At 41.0% G+C, this 18,821-nt stretch overlaps 1 protein-coding gene and 1 pseudogene across 1 annotated transcript; one reads left to right on the plus strand and one right to left on the minus strand.

Moving 5' to 3' along the window:
- Positions 1-18,821, minus strand: part of LOC111968270 (microcephalin-like) — a 36,023-nt pseudogene that overhangs the window by 6,010 nt on the left and 11,192 nt on the right.
- Positions 782-15,344, plus strand: LOC111968113 (angiopoietin-2-like). Its single transcript, XM_023993668.2, has 9 exons — positions 782-1,321; positions 5,749-5,904; positions 9,403-9,524; positions 9,873-10,105; positions 10,362-10,489; positions 12,271-12,372; positions 12,504-12,670; positions 14,019-14,149; positions 14,901-15,344. The coding sequence occupies exons 1-9, from the start codon at positions 1,040-1,042 to the stop codon at positions 15,059-15,061; spliced, it is 1,482 nt and encodes a 493-aa protein (XP_023849436.1). The 5' UTR covers positions 782-1,039; the 3' UTR covers positions 15,062-15,344.

Below are 18,821 nucleotides of genomic sequence, written 5' to 3' on the forward strand. Positions count from 1 at the left end.
CTTGACTACTTCATTCCCACACAGGAAAAAAAACAACAGGGCTCTGTGAAGCCAAGATCAGTTTATTTTAAGTCACATTAATGGAGATTTAGCATCTTATTAAGATGACATGAAGTGGACGGATGAGCTTTATTAATGTCCCCAGAACTTCAGCCAGATACTCTTCTCCCTCTGTAAACATACTGGATCTCACCCCTTCATATGTAACCAAGACCCTGATACAGCCCAGAGTTGGAGAATGACAGGAAATAAGAGCTAATGTTTCTTAAGACTGAGCAAAGAGCTCGGAATGGGATGAGTGACGACAGAGAAATAGTCTCTTTCCCGCAACATTCTCATACTTAGACAAATGCCTGTGCTTTTGTCGTCGACAGGGGAAAAAATATTTACAGTGGGTAGGGATGGATATTGCAATTGCAGCTATTGCTTTAAGAAGGCAGCTGCATCCAGAATAGATGATCGGCCATCGGCTTGTGAGAACACAAAAATATGGTAATTACTTTATACTATCTGCCCATCTGTCTCCCTGACCTGTTCATAAAGCTCTCACTCTCATGCAAACAAGAGGATATGGCGGGAAGTGTTTAATTAATGCATCTGCTCCTGTGTGTGTGTGTGTGTAAGAACTAGTCTCCACATTGCTGCTTCCAGCCCAGCTGCTCTTCACAGTGACTGGCCACAGGGATGTAGTGGGAGGGGCCTTGCCTTCACTCACATATCTAGCTAATCAGAGGGCCAACTGCAGCTGAAACCAAGAGGCTGGGGGCTTAATGAAAAAGGGTAAGCGTGCAGTCTAGGACTGGGAACCTGCAGGAATGACACCATCTACCCGGTATACCCGCTGACCGTATCCCCTCCTCCCGCCTATAAAAGAACCTGAAGAATTGAAAGAGGACTGTGTGCATTTGGATATTCCAGAGGAAAGAATTACAACAATATTTCCCTTCTAAAAACAAATCCATTGAAAGGCAGTGAGTGACCCAAAAGAAGAATTTTGGATAACAATTTTACAATACAAATTTTCGTTTTAATTCTTAAAATGTTTTATGTTGGCTTACTGGTCTTGAGTGGCTGCTTGGCCCGGGGGACCGGCTACAGGAAAACTCCAGACACGACAGCTGTTAATCAGAGACAGTACCAGATCCAGAATGGCCCGTGCAGCTACACCTTTCTGCTGCCTGAGCAGGACAACTGCAGGACCCCGAGCAGCACCTACACCAACCTGGTRCAGAAGGACGATCCGGCAGAGTATGACGAGTCTGCCCAGAGGCTGGAGCAGCTGGAGAACATCATGGAGAACAACACGCAGTGGCTCCTCAAGGTACAGTGTTCTGCTTGACTTCTCACAGCTTCTCTACTGGGAGTGCAGGTGTGTGTGTTCAACAAGGTCTCACACCCATTCGCATGATATTATACGTTTTTTTATTCAGTCACTCTATATCTTATGATCTGTTTCGTCTTTCTAATTAATTTATGTTACAAATGGTTCCACGAAAAGGTATGTTATTTGCACTCTTTGGATGAGTGCCCATATTTAAAACATAAGGGACTTGGTTSCGGATACCCCGTTGGGTGCTATGAGCCGTTCAGTGATTAAGCAGTAAATGAATGGCTCTGCTGCTCTGCCACTATGTTTAGGGCTGGCACAATCACCGTATAACTGACGGTTATGGATGAAGAGTCATGAAAATAACCATCATAACCATAACATTTTTAAATCAGCTGATTGAAGACAGGACCGCTGAGCATTCCTGCAGTTGAGTCCATTTCAGCTGTACCATGGACTCTTAACATGAAACTTTATTGTAATGTAAAAAAAAATGTCATTCAAATTCTGTTAACTGATGTGGGTCATGTAATGGAATGTATTTGTTATGATATTGAGTTGAATCAACAAATCACAGCATATCATTTTACTTCCTGTTTGCGCCTATGGGTACACTCGCAATGGCCGCCAGTCCACCCATTATGCCATCGTTGACTTGAAAAGGGACGCCCGTTATATTCAGTATATTTCTATGGCAGCAAATGCATAGAAATAAAAAAAATATTGCTATTCAAATGGTGACTGCGGTCATTTGGCTGGCCAATTACAATCATCCAAAATTCCTTGATCGTCACAGCCCTAATTATGTTACGTAAATTTAAGATGATAAAGTTAAGAGACAGTAAGCTTTTGCAGCCTTCGGCATAGATGTATAATCTGTGTTAAACTGACCTCATTATGTATCTTACTGTGCAGAGGTGATGTTATGTAGTATCATGGACTCATTTCAACTCAGGGAAATATTCATTTAGGCCAGTTACAGGTTCTGGTTTCCCACTCCGCTCAATATGGCTTACAACAGGGCTCTCCAAACCGGTTCCTGGAGAGCTACCCTTGTGTAGGTTTTCAATTCAACCCTAGTTGCAACTAACCTGATTCAGTTTATCAACCAGCTAATTAATTGAATCCGGTGCCCTAGATTAGGGTTGGAGCGAAAACCTACAGGACAGTTGCTCTCCAGGAACAAGGTTGGAGAGCCCCGTTTTACAAGTTGCTTTCTATAGGACAATTTTATTTCCCCCCCATGAGAGAATACAAGAGTATACAGTAGAACCAGGACTATACCAGTATCATGATTCTCGTTAGTATCATGGCAGGAAACAAAACAAAGCGGATTTGACTTCCTTAGGAAAACATCCCTAATGTTGGAAACAAACATGTCATCCAGAGTCACATTTATTTTCCAAGCTATAGCACACAATATTTTACATACAGCAGGTTATTAAAAGGAACAAATCATTTCTTCCCCCAAAAACAGTGATACCAGTATCTTCACAGCCCTAGTGTACACACCAACTCTTCAGTGATGTGCAGGCACGTTATACTCCAGTCACTTTCCTTACTGCCAAGATGGCTTTGAAAGACTTCCATTCAGATTCAAAGAATCCTCAGATTCTGATTGAGAGGACTGAACTTGACCTTGTAAGGATGTAGGCAAGTGAATTGTGACATTGTCCTACTATTCGAAGGGGGCATCTTGAAATGGATTCAGTCTTGAGCAATAAGAAAGTGAATGTGAGCCGAAGTAGGAAGAAAGTATCCTGAAAGACCATAAAACAAAGAAGCGTCCCAGAACAGAAGCAGGGCTGTGGTGGCTCTGTGAGTGGGTGAGAAGGGCCTGAGAAGTGACAAAGCCTCAACACAGGTGCCCAGATGAAGGGCGTGCGCATCCCTTTCAGCACTGCTGAGCCATCGCTTGTGAAAGAAACAGAGTGCCTCTGCTTGGGCTGCCTCCATTCTTTCTTCTCTATAGAGTTTGATTAATGATGAGGTCTATAGAGCTCTGACAAGACAAGCACAACTTCAAAGTCTTATCACACAGCTCACACCTCTTCAAGGAAACAGACCCTGACCTGAATCACTCCGCCAGCTAGGTCAGCTGCTGCTAAGCGTTAGGGTCCCTAGACCTTTTGTCATTGCTGTTACATCAGAGCCACTGCTTAATAAGAACACCTCAATTAGAAAAATGTAGTCTTTAAAGGATGATGTTTTGAATATGGCACTCAACATAGCTTAGAAATACATTACGGACAGCAACTTTTAAGCTAAGGACAGTGATTGATCTGAAAAGTCAGCTCTCACTCCGGAGTTTAAAAGCCTCGAAATGAAGCCGTTAAAATAGTGAATCTGTAGTCTTCAGACTCCGTGATAATCCGTCATTCAGTTCATTAAGCGTTCACTGCCTCACAGAATTCTATCCTCGAAGGACAGATTTGTTATGCGCAAACATGCGTGTAACTCTGCTAAAATCTCAAATCCAATTGACATGCATGATTTATGCTACACAATAGTCAGAGTTATGTGTGTTCAAGGTTAGGATTTGGCCTAAAGTGACTACTCTGGATGGAAAGGATTAAGAACATTGTCATTAATGTCTGTCATGGAAAGGAAGTCCAGTCTTTAACTGAAATGCAATACATTGGATGTAAAACAAACAAGTGAGCGGAACTAATCTATAGGAGATCTGCAAAGGTTCAGAGACTCCTGGTAAAAGTGAGGTCGGCTCAATGCATCCAGAATTCTGGAGGTATTTTAAAGGAAAAAGTAGACTATGTAATAGGGTCATTTGAAGAGAATTACTAATACTAACAAGTAAGAACAAAGCCTTATGCAAAATGTAAGTATCTATTTCCCAAATACATTGCTAATAAAATAAAATATAATTTTTCCTGACACGTCATAATTTCACACACTACAGCTTGTGGGAATATTGGCATGATCTGTAATAACAGAGGAAAGGCTCTTCCTCTGTACTGCACAATGTAAGACCCTGAGTCAAGGACAAAGGAAATCACTGTACATCAACTGATGAAATGAACATTTATTGTGAGAGCAGAGATAATACCTCAAATTATTGCACTGTCCCACTCTGAAAAAAAATAGGGAGTCCAGCGGATGAACTTAAAAGATGTGTCAGTTTGCGATCACGCTTTTCATGTTAACGGGGAGGAAAAACAAGCATTGCTCGTGGAATCCTTAGAGGCAGGAGTGGAGTAAACAGCTGATTAGATAGCCGTCATTGGGAACTTCCCGCTTGCAGTTCCGATGGCACACTCTTCCAGCCTCCACGTGTCTGTGTCCAAGATCACAGCCAATATGGAAGTGGAGAWAGGAAGAAAAAAAGAAAATTAGCACTGACTGCAGCACTGTCATTCATTGACATGGGAAAAGGCTAAATATGCTTCCCAGTTTAAACTTAGTCACAATAGTTTAGCTTCTTGGCGGATGGGTATACAACCTAATTGTTTACGCAAAATACCAGAAAAACTCGGTCTACAAGTGCCATGATATCATCTTGCAGTGGAAGACGCTGTGTCGTAGAGGATGCAACTCATCACTCATCATTTCCAGCCTGTTTACACGACTTTCAGGCCTAATTGCCACTCAGGAACTTGATGCAGAAAAAGCTTTATGATTGGGTTTGTTCTAAATCTGACAGGTGGATACTGATTAGGGGACATAACTCCTATCTAAAGCTTTTATTTTCTCTGAAGACAATGATACCATGTGGGATAGACACTAGAGAAGACAGCTTATTTAGAACTTTTCCACTAGTAGATATTTGACAATTTATTAGTTGTCGTCACGATGACTGAACCTAAGTCATGTAAAGGCTCATTCAGAAGTACAATTTTACAAAAAGAACCTTAGCGGTTGAATATAGCATGTTGACAGGGAATTACAGTGCAGTCCCCATTGATTGTGATACAATTTGATGTTACCAAAAACAACCATATAAAAAATGTGTAGATTCAGTTAGATATTAATCTCTAGTATAGTTCAAGTGATGGCATTAATTAATATGAATCAGAAGGGATGCTGGGAAAATATTCTCAGTCTTCTATTTTTGACCCCAACAGAAGCAAGTGAACTTCCTGCAGCAATTTGAGGCTTCAATATAATGTAAATCTAAACACTAGTCAAAATGCCTGGCCTGTCACTGGATAATTGTCTACATCTACCTCAAGACTTCTCGGTCAGACAAGGGGAAAAGCCATGAACTCCATGACAAGGCTGTACTGCTTAAAAGGAGTAATTCTAAAAGGGAAATAGGCTACACATTCACTGGGACATCCATATGGTAAACCACAGTATCATACACAATTCATTTGACGCCATCACAGTGAACCAATAATACTGATATATCACTTAAACCATCTCACTAACCTGCCTTCGTCAACTCTTATTGATCCTTACTGCAGCTGGAGAACTATATCCAGGAAAGCATGAAGCAGGAGATGGCCCAGATCCAGCAGAATGCTGTCCACAACCACACGGCAGCCATGATAGAGATTGGGGCTAACTTGCTGAGTCAGACCACTGAGCAAACACGGAAACTGACCAACGTAGAGGCGCAGGTGAGGACCTTTAACTTAACAATATTGGTTGTGTGTGTGATATATATACATACTGTATACAGTGCTGTGAAAAAGTATTTGCCGCCTTTCTAATTCTCTACTTTCGCATTTTTTTTTATACTGAATGTTATCAGATCTTCAATCGAAACCTAATATTAGATAACAGGATCCTGAATGAACAAATAATACAATTGCATACTTATCTCATTTAAAAAAAAATTGTCACACCCAATTTTTATTTTACCTGGCAAGTCAGTTAAGAACAAATTCTTATTTTCAATGACGGGCTAGGAACAGTGGGTTAACTGCTTTGTTCAGGGGCAGAGCGACAGAATTTTACCTTGTCAGCTCGGGGATTCGATCTTACAACCTTTTGGTTACTAGTCCAACGCTCTAACCAGTAGGCTACCTGCTGCCCCAATGCCACCCAATGCCCCTGTGTGAATGTCCCCTTACACTCAATAACTGGTTGTGCTCCCTTTAGCTGCAATGACTCCAACCAAACGCTTCCTGTAGTTGTTGATCAGTCTCACATCGCTAGAATTCTCTGATACAGAGCAGAATTCATGATTCCTTCTATTAAGGCAAGTCGTCCAAGTCCCGAGGCAGCAAAGCATCCCCAAAGTATACATTTTTGTTATTTGTAAAGTCAGGTTCCCTTTATCTAATATTAGGTTTTGGTTGAAGATCTGACAACATTCAGTATAAAAAAATATGCAAAAATAGAGAAAATCAGAAATGGTGCAAATACTTTCACGGCACTGTATGCTAAATGACTAAACATTCATTTAGCAGCAGCGGGGATAGTAAAATGTTTTCAGTGTAAAAGTAGACGACTAAAACCAGACAAAGTATGTAGAAAAGATCATGGAGCTCTATATATCACCAAAATAAAGTCACCAAAACAATCACCAAAATAAAAAAAACTTGAGTCAGGGAGAATGCTCAATTCCAAAAATGTCATGGCATGGGGACCCCATTAATTTTCTTATGTTTGACACATTCCAATAGCATAAGAAAACTGCATAAGCCATGGAAAAGTGTAGAACTGCAGGAAATTAGCTTTAAAACTGCAATTTTTTCTCTGCCCCATGGTTAAAATGTGTAGAATTGCAGGAAATTAGCTTTGTGGCCAAGAGGGCCTCTAAAATGTTTGGTCAGAGACACCGCCGTTAGCCCCACCCCCCCATGCTAACTTTGCCACCACCACTGAAAAAAATCCTAGGGGAAACACTGCAATTAATGACAAAAGTAATCAAATTGGCAAAATATATATATATTTTTAATCGAATGCTGTCCAACAGGGCCAGGATTATGATTTGCTTTAGAAGGCCATTGACCATTTTGTGAACGAACTACACAGCATTTCCTGTTACTAACGCCATTGTATTCCCACAAGAAAGGGTTTATCAATTTGTCACAATCAGACATCCGTGTGTTCAAAGTCACCAACACCAGCTCCAAATGGTAGACAGACACATACCCAACATTCATGTAAACAACAAATTGGCCCAGGATTTTGCTGAGTTCAGTTCCTCAAACTGGAAAATCAGAAGGGGTTTTCTGGACCTAGGATTTCAAAACATCTAAAGAAATTCATTACATTATAGAGCCACTCTTTCACAGTAGCCTCTACATCCTCTGCCCCTTTCCAATATATTTGTCCTTTATTGGAATTTGATTGTTCAGTTTTTTCCTGTTTCGAAACAGATTTCCACGACCATCTACACCCATGCTAATTGTGCTCTAAGAACGTGAAGTGAACCACAAAGTGTTTGCACATGAAGTAAGATAGGACTGTTACAAATTGAGTTTGCACTCCTAGAATTTTTATCAAGGGCTACATTTACAAAATACAAATCTCTTGAGGGTGTTGTATTGTAAATGTTTTCAGTCTACTGTGAGTGTGGATAAAAACTAAACTTATGGCAGGCTGTGCACAATTTATTTTCAACTGTAGCTGATCCAAAAGAATTGCAGTGAACTATGGAGCTGTTTATGAAACGGACTACTCTAGAGAATACAGGGAGATATCAGAATCCATTACATATTACTAATTTGAGATATTTTTCTAGCCAGGAAAAGACCAATGTTTCATTTAGTCATACCACATTCCCAATTGAGATTGCCACTTTAAAGTAATCAGTAGTTGAAACAATAACGAGTCCCCGCCACTGTTTCGGTAAAAAGCTGAGGGATGGGGGTGGAGAATTGGAACCACTCAAATTCATAGATGGAGCTATTAATGATAGGATTGACCATCCATGATATCAAAATTAGTTATATCGAGGTTTTTTGAATATACAGTGTTTGTTTACATTGACTTTGTTTACACCATTGTAGTAAAACAAGCTTATATTTTGGGCTCTGATGAGGAATTTATAAGTTCTATTCTTCAAGAATCAATGGGTACATTTCATTAATGGGAAAGTCCAAAAATGTATATACAGTGCCGTGAAAAGTATTTGCCCCCTTTCTCATTCTCTATTTTGCACATAACTGACACTGAATGTTATCAGATCTTCAACCAAAACCTAATATTAGATGTGATCAAATAACAGATACTTTCAAGCATGACATGATTGTTTCAGATCCTGCCACAACATCTCAAATTGGGTTTAGGTCTCATCTTTGACTAGGCCATTCCAGAACTTTAAATTTGTTGCTTTTCATCCATTCTGATGCAGACTGACTTGTGTGTTTTGGATCATTGTCTTGCTCCATGACCCAGCTGTGCTCCAGCTCATGGACGTATGGCCTCCTTTAGAACTCTTTGATACAGAGGAGAATTTATGGTTCCTTCAAGGAAGGCAAATCATCCAGGTCCTGAGGCAGCAAAGCATCCCCAAACTATTACACTACTACCACCACCCGGTCGAGAGGTTGTGGCAGGACCTGAAACTAGCAGTTCATGCTCAAAACCCCACTAATGTTGCTAAGTTACAGCAGTTCTGGATGGAAGAGTAGGCCAAAATGTATCCCCAGGGATGGGAAAGACTACAGGAAGCATTTGGTTTCAGTCATTGCAGCTAAAGGTGGCACAACCAGTTATTGAGTGTAAGGGGGCAATTACTTTTTCACACAGGGACATTGGGTGTGGCATAACTTTGTTAATTAAGTATCAACATTGTCATTTGTTCACTCAGGTTTCTTTTATATAATATTAGGTCAAGGTTGAAGATCTGATAACATTAAGTGTCAGAAATATATTAAAAAAAAMAGAAAATCAGAAAGGGGGCAAATACTTGTTCATGGCAAGGTAGCAACTGCTGATTGCCCCTTTAAGGGCAGATTCTGAAAATACAAAACAAAAATTACTTGCGGGAAAACAAAAGCAAATCCCTCAAGATCCTGTGTTCTTAATTTGATTCTTGACAAATATCTGACAATGACAACAAAAGTATGTTTACTTAATTTAATCTGTAAAAGGCTTGCAGCAATTAATAGCGCAATCTCATCTAACATTTTCTGTGGGAAGTAATTGTCTCTCATCTTTAGGTAATAAATAATACAACTCGGCTCGAACGTCAGCTTCTTGAGAACTTTCTGTCAACGAATAAGTTGGAAAAACAGCTCATTTTCCAAATAAATGAAATAAGCAAGCTGAATGACAAAAACAGGTAAGGATGTTTTGTTGTTTGTAGTAAACTGCACTGTCATGCAGGTGCCCAATCTCTAAATCATGCTTTAACTAAACAGGCTACAAACACCAGATAGTAAATATTTAGTCTAATGTTTCCTATATTCTGTGTGAAACAGTTTTGTAAAACAAACCTCTTGATAAGATAGCTAGTTGCTTGGATTGGAAACCAGGGAAGTTGAGTTGCCATATGTATTGTACAACAGTCCACAACAGTAATAATTGCTGGGACAACACAAACATACTATGTAGTGCTATAAGACCAGTAATGCCCTGTCAGCTCTGTTGCGAGTTGCTGAGCGTGTACCCTGCCCTTCCTCCTCCTCAGCTACCTGGAGAAGAGGGTGGGGGAGATGGAGGTGCAGATGCAGGTGGAGCTGGAGCAGCTGAAGGAGAAGAAGGAGCAGCTCTCCACACTGGTACTGAGACAGACTGCCGTCATCGAGGAGCTGGAGAAACAGCTGCTCCGGGCCACCACCAACAGCTCTGCCCTGCAGCGGCAGCAACAGGAGCTACTGGAGACCGTCAACAACCTAATCTACACCATCTCCGTCCCCGCAGGTGGAGGAGGGTGACAGAGTCTGATAGACTCAGGAGGGGGGGGGGGGATATTGGCATCTCAGCAGCATCATTGATTAAGGCCAGAATGCTATGGTCAATTCAATTAGTCTAATAAGACATAGGTTTAGTAAAAAATAAAAATTGTTTCAAATGTAGTAGATCAAAACCACTGTTGAAAAGTAACTATCCTACTATATATTTATGGAAAAGTAAACTTGCTGCAGTATAAATTTGATGTGCTATCCACTTTTTGCAGTGAACAAGCCTACCATGATGCAGGATACACCGACCACATACCCAGACTGTGCTGCACTCTACAAGTCGGGGAACACAGACAGTGGAGTCTACTCACTGGCCCTTCCCAACACTACACAGGAGATTAAGGTACAATTAAACTCTTATGTTAATATCCATTTGTCCTATGCAATTTATAAGCTGTCTACATTCAGAATAAATGTACAATTACAGTTGAAGTCAGAAGTTTACATACACCTTAGCCAAATACATTTAAACTCAGTTTCACAATTCCTGACATTTAGTCCTAGTAAAAATTCCCTGTCTTATGTCAGTTAGGATCACCACTTTATTTTAAGAATGTGAAATGTCAGAATAATAGTAGAGAGAATGATTTATTTCAGCTTATATTTCTTTCATCACATTCGCACGGGTCAGAAGTTTACATACACTCAATTAGTATTTGGTAGCATTGCCTTTAAATTGTTCAACTTGGGTCAAACATTTCAGGTAGCCTTCCACAAGCTTCCCACAATAAGTTGGGTGAATTTTGGCCCATTCCTCCTGACAGAGCTGCTGTAACCGAGTCAGGTTTGTAGGCCTCCTTACTCGCACATGCTTTTTTTGTTCTGCCCACAAATTTTCTATGGGATTGAGGTCAGGGCTTTGTGATGGCCACTCCAATACCTTGACTTTGTTTTCCTTAAGCCATTTTGCCACAACTTTGGAAGTATGCTTGGGGTCATTGTCCATTTGGAAGACCCATTTGCGACCAAGCTTTAACTTCCTGACTGATGTCTTGAGATGTTGCTTCAATATATCAACAATTTTCCTGCCTCATGGTGCCATCTATTTTGTGAAGTGCACCAGTCCCTCCTGCAGCAACCCCCGTGCTTCACGGTTGGGATGTGTTCTTCGGCTTGCAAGCCTCCCCCTTTTTCCTCCAAACATAACGATGGTCATTATGGCCAAACAGTTCTATTTTTGTTGCATCAGACCAGAGGACATTTCTCCAAAAAGTACGATCTTTGTCCCCATGTGCAGTTGCAAACCGTAGTCTGGCTTTTTTATGGCGGTTTTGGAGCAGTGGCTTCCTCCTTGCTGAGCGGCCTTTCAGGTTATGTCGATATAGGACTCGTTTTACTGTGGATAGATACTTTTGTACCGGTTTCCTCCAGCATCTTCACAAGGTCCTTTGCTGTTGTTCTGGGATTGCTTTGCACTTTTCACACCAAAGTACGTCCATCTCTAGGAGACAGAACGTTTCTCCTTCCTGAGCGGTATGACGGCTGAGTGGTCCCATTGTGTTTATACTTGCGTACTATTGTTTGTACAGATGAATGTGGTACCTTCAGGCGTTTGGAAATTGCTCCCAAGAATGAACCAGACTTGTGGAGGTCTACAATTTATTTTCTGAGGTCTTGGCTGATTTCTTTTGATTTTCCCATTATGTCAAGCAAGGAGGCACTGAGTTTGAAGGTAGGCCTTGAAATACTTCCACAGGTACACCTCCAATTGACTCAAATGATGTCAATTAGCCTATCAGAAGCTTCTAAAGCCATGACATCATTTTCTGGAATGTTCCAAGCTGTTTAAAGGCACAGTCAACTTAGTGTATGTAAACTTCTGACCCACTGGAATTGTGATACAGTGAAATAATCTGTCTGTAAACAATTGTTGGAAAAATCATGCACAAAGTGGATGTTTAAACCGACTTGCCAAAACTATAGTTTGTTAACAAGAAATTTGTGGAGTGGTTGAGTAGGGGTTCTCCTTAGATACTTTTCATTGGTGAGTTACAATCTGGCAATTACACATCGCTTGTTCTCACAAAACTACCATTGCTTTTAAACTACTGATATGGAACTGTTTTTATTGTTAAGTTTGTTGCTGTAGATACCGGGAGAAAATCTTTGTTGTTTTGTTTGAAGGCTTACTGTGACATGGAGATGGAGGGGGGTGGATGGACAGTACTACAAAAACGATTTGATGGTCGGGTTGACTTCCACCGTACGTGGAAAGAGTACAAAATGGTGAGCGCTAGAGGAAATGATCCCAGTCCCACAGCACAAAGCTTAGATAACGCTGGCCAGTGGCAACAAACAGAACAAACATTATGATCATATTAAAAGTTGAATAATTATGTTTTTATATTCCTTCAAAGGGCTTTGGAAACCCTTCAGATGAATACTGGTTGGGAAATGAGTTTGTTTCGATACTGACCAATCAGCAACCATACGTCTTGAGAATACAGATGATGGATTGGGAGGAAAACTCAGGATTCTCACTATATGACCAGTTCTCTCTCGGTAGTGAAGCAGAAAACTACAGGTATGCCTAGATTTCCCAGGTGTGGTGTTCCAATGCTAGGCTACTTATGTGACGGAAACTATGTTGGGGGAGTCTGTGTGGAGGACCTTTAAATATAGGTGATCGCTTTTAGTACTTTGCGATGTGGACTGAAACACATTATCATAGCTGCATGACAGAGACAGATTTAGTCTGTTACTCAAGATGTTTTGATGTAGTAATGTTAAAGTAAGTTCTAACAAAATGGTGCATACAACATGTTCTTGAAAATCAACAAACAAAACATTTACCTTGCCTGAAAATATAAATATGTAGGGTGGGCGGTGGGAAGATCAAACACTTGTCACCAGTCCAAAATAAATATTTTGTAATCTGGAAAATGGTCAGGATCTGTGAAACAGAAGACTAAAATGCTTCGGTCTCCTAAACATTCAATCTGCACCCCTAGACATCACCAGTACCTGCCATTTTCTTTGCTGAACATAAGCTGATTTTAAGGAGAGAACTGATACTTCCTCTGTTTGAGCATTAGACCTCTACTCAAGCACACTCCTATTCATTACTTTAGTCTCGAAGTATGACCCTTGACTATTCTAGAACCAGAAATATAAATGTTTCCATATAACTCATCTTAATACTAAAATTCAAAGGCCACAAAACAACGGAGGTTAGCAATGACATCAATACCTCATCACCAGCACTGATATTTTCGACAGAATGAGTGGGCGGAAGTTAGGCCTAGCGGTTAGAGCATTGAACCAGTAACCAAAATATCGCTGGTTCAAATCCCCGAGCCAACTAGGTGTAAAATCTGTCGATGTGCCCTTGAGCAAGGCACTTAACCCTAATTGCTCCTGTAAGTCGCTCTGGAAAAGAGCATCTGCTAAATGACTAAAATGTAAAAAACAACCAAACCATAACAGGGCCCTTCTGTCAGCAAACCCTACTGCAGCTGTCATGCTTCACTTAACTTGCAAATGACTAGTGTGAAGACATAGCCTATACTAGGGTTACTCAACTCTTACCCTACAAGGTACAGAGCCTGCTGGTTTTCTGTTCTACCTGATAGTTCATTGCACACACCCGGTGTCCCAGGTCTAAATCAGTCCCTCATTAGAGGGGACCAATGAAAAAATTCCGTGGCACTGGTTTCGTGGTCCAGAGTTGAGTTTGGGTGCCGATAGCTTGTCATGGAGCACAAGAAAGGTTCAAAAGTAGTCACGGAAAACCAAGGGATCTACAAACACAGCATCTTGTAGGTTAGTGCTAGCAGAGTAAGGAATCCTTGGCGGACTAAACTTGGGTCTTCCGACGAATGGCAATCATGTACTTCCTCCTCACATTGTATTTCTCTGTTTTCTTTACACAGGATACACCTTAAAGGCTACAGTGGAACAGCAGGCAAAATTAGTAGCCTTGGTCAACCAGGAAGTGATTTCAGCACAAAAGATGCCGACAATGACAGATGTGTTTGCAAATGCTCACAACTGACAACAGGAGGTAAGGAACAGGTTCATTTGCCAATCTCCTCGGCTTTTCCACCGGCCTTCATTAAGATCAATTATTTCCTCCATTTTCACATTTAACCCCCCCCCCCCACAAGCGTTTGGCACTACCCCCAGAAAAAAAAGTTAAAAGACGTCTTGCCTTTTCCTTCTGTCGTGGGGTCAAGGCTCTCAAGCAAAATTAGATATGAGCTGATCAGTAATTAACTCAGTTGGGAATTCAGCCCCTGCAACAGTTGACATTAATAGTCTGGGAACTAAGGATTTCCCCCTCCCCCTCTCTCTGAGCTCAGAATAGAGGTCCTCCTCCATGCCTCTGATTTGTAGACTGCTTTGGGCGCTAGACTTGGACTTGTTCCGTGTATCGGGGGTCTGCCTACTCTACATGTAAGCTGCTCTCCAAATGATTTCCCCTCCCGAGGTCTCGCATAGAGGAATCCCTATACCTCAGGGAATTGTTGGGGATAACCAGCTGCATATGAACAAAAATAGGACTAAGATGACATACACAGGGGGGGGGGGATGAGCTGCACAACTTGCAGTCCATGTGATATAACAATCCCGACTTTCCCATTGAACTCAACGAAACTGAGGCTACAAAACTGTGGGAGTTAATCGTAATGTGATAATACAAAACGTCACTGTTAGAAGGAGAAGCACAGCCCCTGATTGGGCTTGTTGTCTTATAGACCATGCACATCATGAAAAACCTCAGACTGACAATCTCTTGTTTTCTGCTTTTCAAGGCTGGTGGTTTGACGCCTGCGGCCCCTCTAACTTGAACGGAATATTTTTCCAGCACGGCCAGAACTCTAATCGATTCAATGGAATCAAATGGTACTACTGGAAGGGCTCAGGCTACTCACTGAAGTCTACCACAATGATGATCAGACCAGTAGACTTCTGAGGCTGTCCCAGAGACATGCCTCTCACAGACGGACATAGGAGAGCATTGTCACTCTGGGAAACTACAGACAAGACAGGCAAAAAAAGACTGAACTGCTCCATAACAGCAACCTCACCACAAGGAAAGGAACAAATTAATTCACTCCAACAAAATTGACAGGTGAAAACATGCAGAAGTCTATGAACTGTGTATTTTCAGAAACATATGGGCTTTGGACTGCATAACCAACCAGGACAAGGCAGTCAAAGGATAAAACAGGTATTTATAGCTAACTGGAACTGTGGTAGAGATAACAGTATTGTTTTCTATAACAAGCAATACCAGGGGAAAGGTCAGTGTGTAACACAATGCAAGGTTGACCAAGTACATTCTGTAATAACGATATTTCACCCCATTACATTTGATACAATGAATTTGAAAATGGTTACTTTATTTTATAATAGGCCTAATACTAAAAGCAGAGAACTAGGGTACAAATACTTGATCAAATATGAACATAACGCACTATGGTCATCAGTAATGAATCTACTGCTTTTCTTTCTTAGAGCTTGTACATACTCACATGATATAATTTAAAATGTATAGATGGTTCACAAAATGTATTAAAATCAGATGTGATAACTTTGATTGGGATGTTACTCAAAACATGTAATCAATGTCAATTAACCTAATTATGCACTTGTGGGAATCTATTGCAAGTGTGTTCAACTTTTTCCATGATTACACAATCGACTGAGTAATTTGACTTCCACATCCTTTGCCTGACTTAGGCTACGTACTCTGTTGTGATCCTAATCTGTACAAGGTATCCAGAGAAAGTGGAGCATATCTGCTTATATTTATCAATCGAATTTAATTGTTGTACTGTAGAAATGTGATTTATGGTTATAATAATTTATGTAATACATTTTACCCATGCTTCTGTGAACATTTGGGACCAAAACCTTTTCACTTAATTCTTCTAAACGACTGGCGTTATGAGTAGGATTAGTGTATTTAGGAATTTTTCTGTGTGGAGTACAATGTCTTGTCAGATCCTGTCACTCCTACGTGACGCTCGTCCCTCCACCGACGGCCGTCGCGCAATCTGATGTGAAACAATGATGTGGAGTATGGATAATGGTTGTCAGAAAGGCAAAGAAAGACATTAGAACACCATGCAAATTAAATTATCTTAAATTCAAGCTACAGTTATGTCTTCATTCTGCTTTAACACAAAACATTAAAAATGTGTTTAAAATGTCTGATGTGTCATGCCTATGATGTTTAAAAAATGCCTTCAACTTTCAATTCAGTTAGATTCTCGGACAACGTCAGGCTTTTGCAGGAAGCTATTTACCTCAGCACTACCCACTACTGCACAAGACAGAAATCAGCACAGATTGAGCGTGTGTCAGGTAAAAATGCTGAATGGCCCCATTCAAATCAAATGACCTGGCTCATCAAGAGCCTTCAGGGAGTGTGGAGATTGTTTTGGCCGCCACAACAGAACTGTGTGCAATTTCAAAAGGAAATGTGATGAGACAGTATTCTATAGCAAAACACCCCTTCCCCTTCACAGATGCAAGCCAAAGATTAATGAATGGAAGAGGACAGGAAGAAGCAACATCCACATATGACACAGGATGCTGGAGTGAAAAACTGCTTTGAAAATTAATTAATGGCAATAAAATTAGGTGTCCTACCCACTTCCTATTGTTTGGAATTCCAGCTCTTAGAGACAGTTGCAGCATATGCTAGTAAACTGACCAGGCAATTTCATTATAAAAGCATAGACTTAACCAATATGACCCCAAGGGCTATGTTTGAATAAGAATAGTATACAATATTAGTAGAATCTTCAGTTACTTACAGGTGCTGCTGGAAACTGATCTGAAAGTTCACATGGTTCTTCTGGAATTGCCTTTGCTCCAAACACCACAAAACCTGTTTAGGGGAATATTACTAGCAGTCACGGGCGACGCCCAGGAGAATGTTGAGGGTCCACCGGTGGCCCACCGACACCACGTGGGTTGTGTTCTTACACACCTGGTCCACCACTGGGAACCCATCCAGAGTTTGGACCACCTGGGTCAATATGTGCTGCTTTCTGAGGAGCCAGAGGTGTAAAGAAGAAAACCTTTCTAAATATCGAGGTTAGTAGGTTGAGAAGGCAAAGTACTGCCAAGAAGTTCAACAAGACATGATCAAATGTTAATCTGTCTAAGATCCCAAATGTGGCTGTAACAAATAGGTTTGGATCTACTTACTTTGTGGGCATGCTGGTCATAACTAATGTCCTTAGTCTGGATTGAAAAATTATAAACAAATTATATGCACTTTAGAGTACATTAGCACACAGTGAGTTCAATACAAAGTACACACCTAAATAATGACTAAGGGATAATAGCAGCCATAAAGTCTCAGTTTTCAATAGTTTGCATATTGCTTTCCTTTGTTGATATCGAGCGGCAACACAGTGGTACAGCTCTGGATAGGTAAACAGTGAACACCACATGCCAGATATCTGCAGAATTTGATGTGTGAAGAGGAAATAAACGCCCCCAAGGCCATGAAACAGTGTAAAACAGGTTGGAGCGCACCGCCGGTATTTAAAATTATTCTGGACCATCCATCTTATATACAGACACAGTAGTACCACCGCCCCCTCACAGTCAATCAGCACTGAACACCTGAGCGACAGTTAGTGACAGGGCGAACAGGCTCTTTCCCGGCAGGAACCGCTCTCCAGTCCCCCAGCCGGAAGTCTGGGGTGATAACGTCCTGAGCAGAGGGCATCTAAAAAAGCCCACCAGTACACGGCCCCATACATGACTGCTTTACATGCATAACAGGGCATCCGTGACATCAATGTGGCCCAGGTGTGATAAAAAGGTTGCTCGTTGCGTATTAGTAATGGCGGGGTTGGAAACAGTCAGCATACGGCAAGGGTCGAGAAAAGTTTAACAGGCCTTTTGTTGAGAAGGTAGCCCAGTATATCGACTGAGCTGAGGATTGCTTGACATTTCATCTGAGGGCTGTTGTGACAAAGTGTGTTAGCAATCGACAATAATTAAATAATTCACCCTGTCCAACCACACTTTAGACATGTTCTTGTTTTTCATTTGAAGGTTTTACAACACCTAGATCCTCCGTGACAACAGAACCCTTTTAAGTCTGCCATACTCAAAAGAAAAACACACCCAAAACCCCTATACAAATGGACATAAAAGGATTCATTGATAAAAATGTAAAAAAGGTTTCAGCTTTCTTTAGTAAAGCATGGCATGGTTTGGTCATCCTTCATCGCAAACGATTGTCCTTAGCGCAGTGCTGAAATAAGTTACTCACTGATCTTTAAGATGGACATCAACCATCATCACTGTGATGGAAGCTGATTATATGGGATGGAAAGAAATGCTGCTGTTGATAATACCAAAGAAAGGTGTGCATCAGGGAGGAAACAATGTTTTCAGTAGCAATGCAAGAGACTGGCTGCCCATTGCTGACACTGATCTGGGAATGTTTTTCTGACATCAAACAAGCTGGCTAGGAGGATTTTCTGTTAGAGGGTAAAAAGCCTAAAGAACTATTATTCATTTTTCACTCTTTTGCCAAGAAACAAATGAGGAATTTCAACAACTACGTTTTTTTGGAGTTTCCTCAAAGGGGATTTTTGGCTTCACTTATGCAATGTTCTGGCAGCAGTGCAAGAGGGCAGGCATTGAACAAAGAGTCTGCACTAAATAAACCTAAGACAAAGAGTTGGTGTAAACTGTTG

Source organism: Salvelinus sp. IW2-2015, linkage group LG8 (genome assembly GCF_002910315.2).
Source record: "Salvelinus sp. IW2-2015 linkage group LG8, ASM291031v2, whole genome shotgun sequence".
NCBI classification, from domain to species: domain Eukaryota; kingdom Metazoa; phylum Chordata; class Actinopteri; order Salmoniformes; family Salmonidae; genus Salvelinus; species Salvelinus sp. IW2-2015.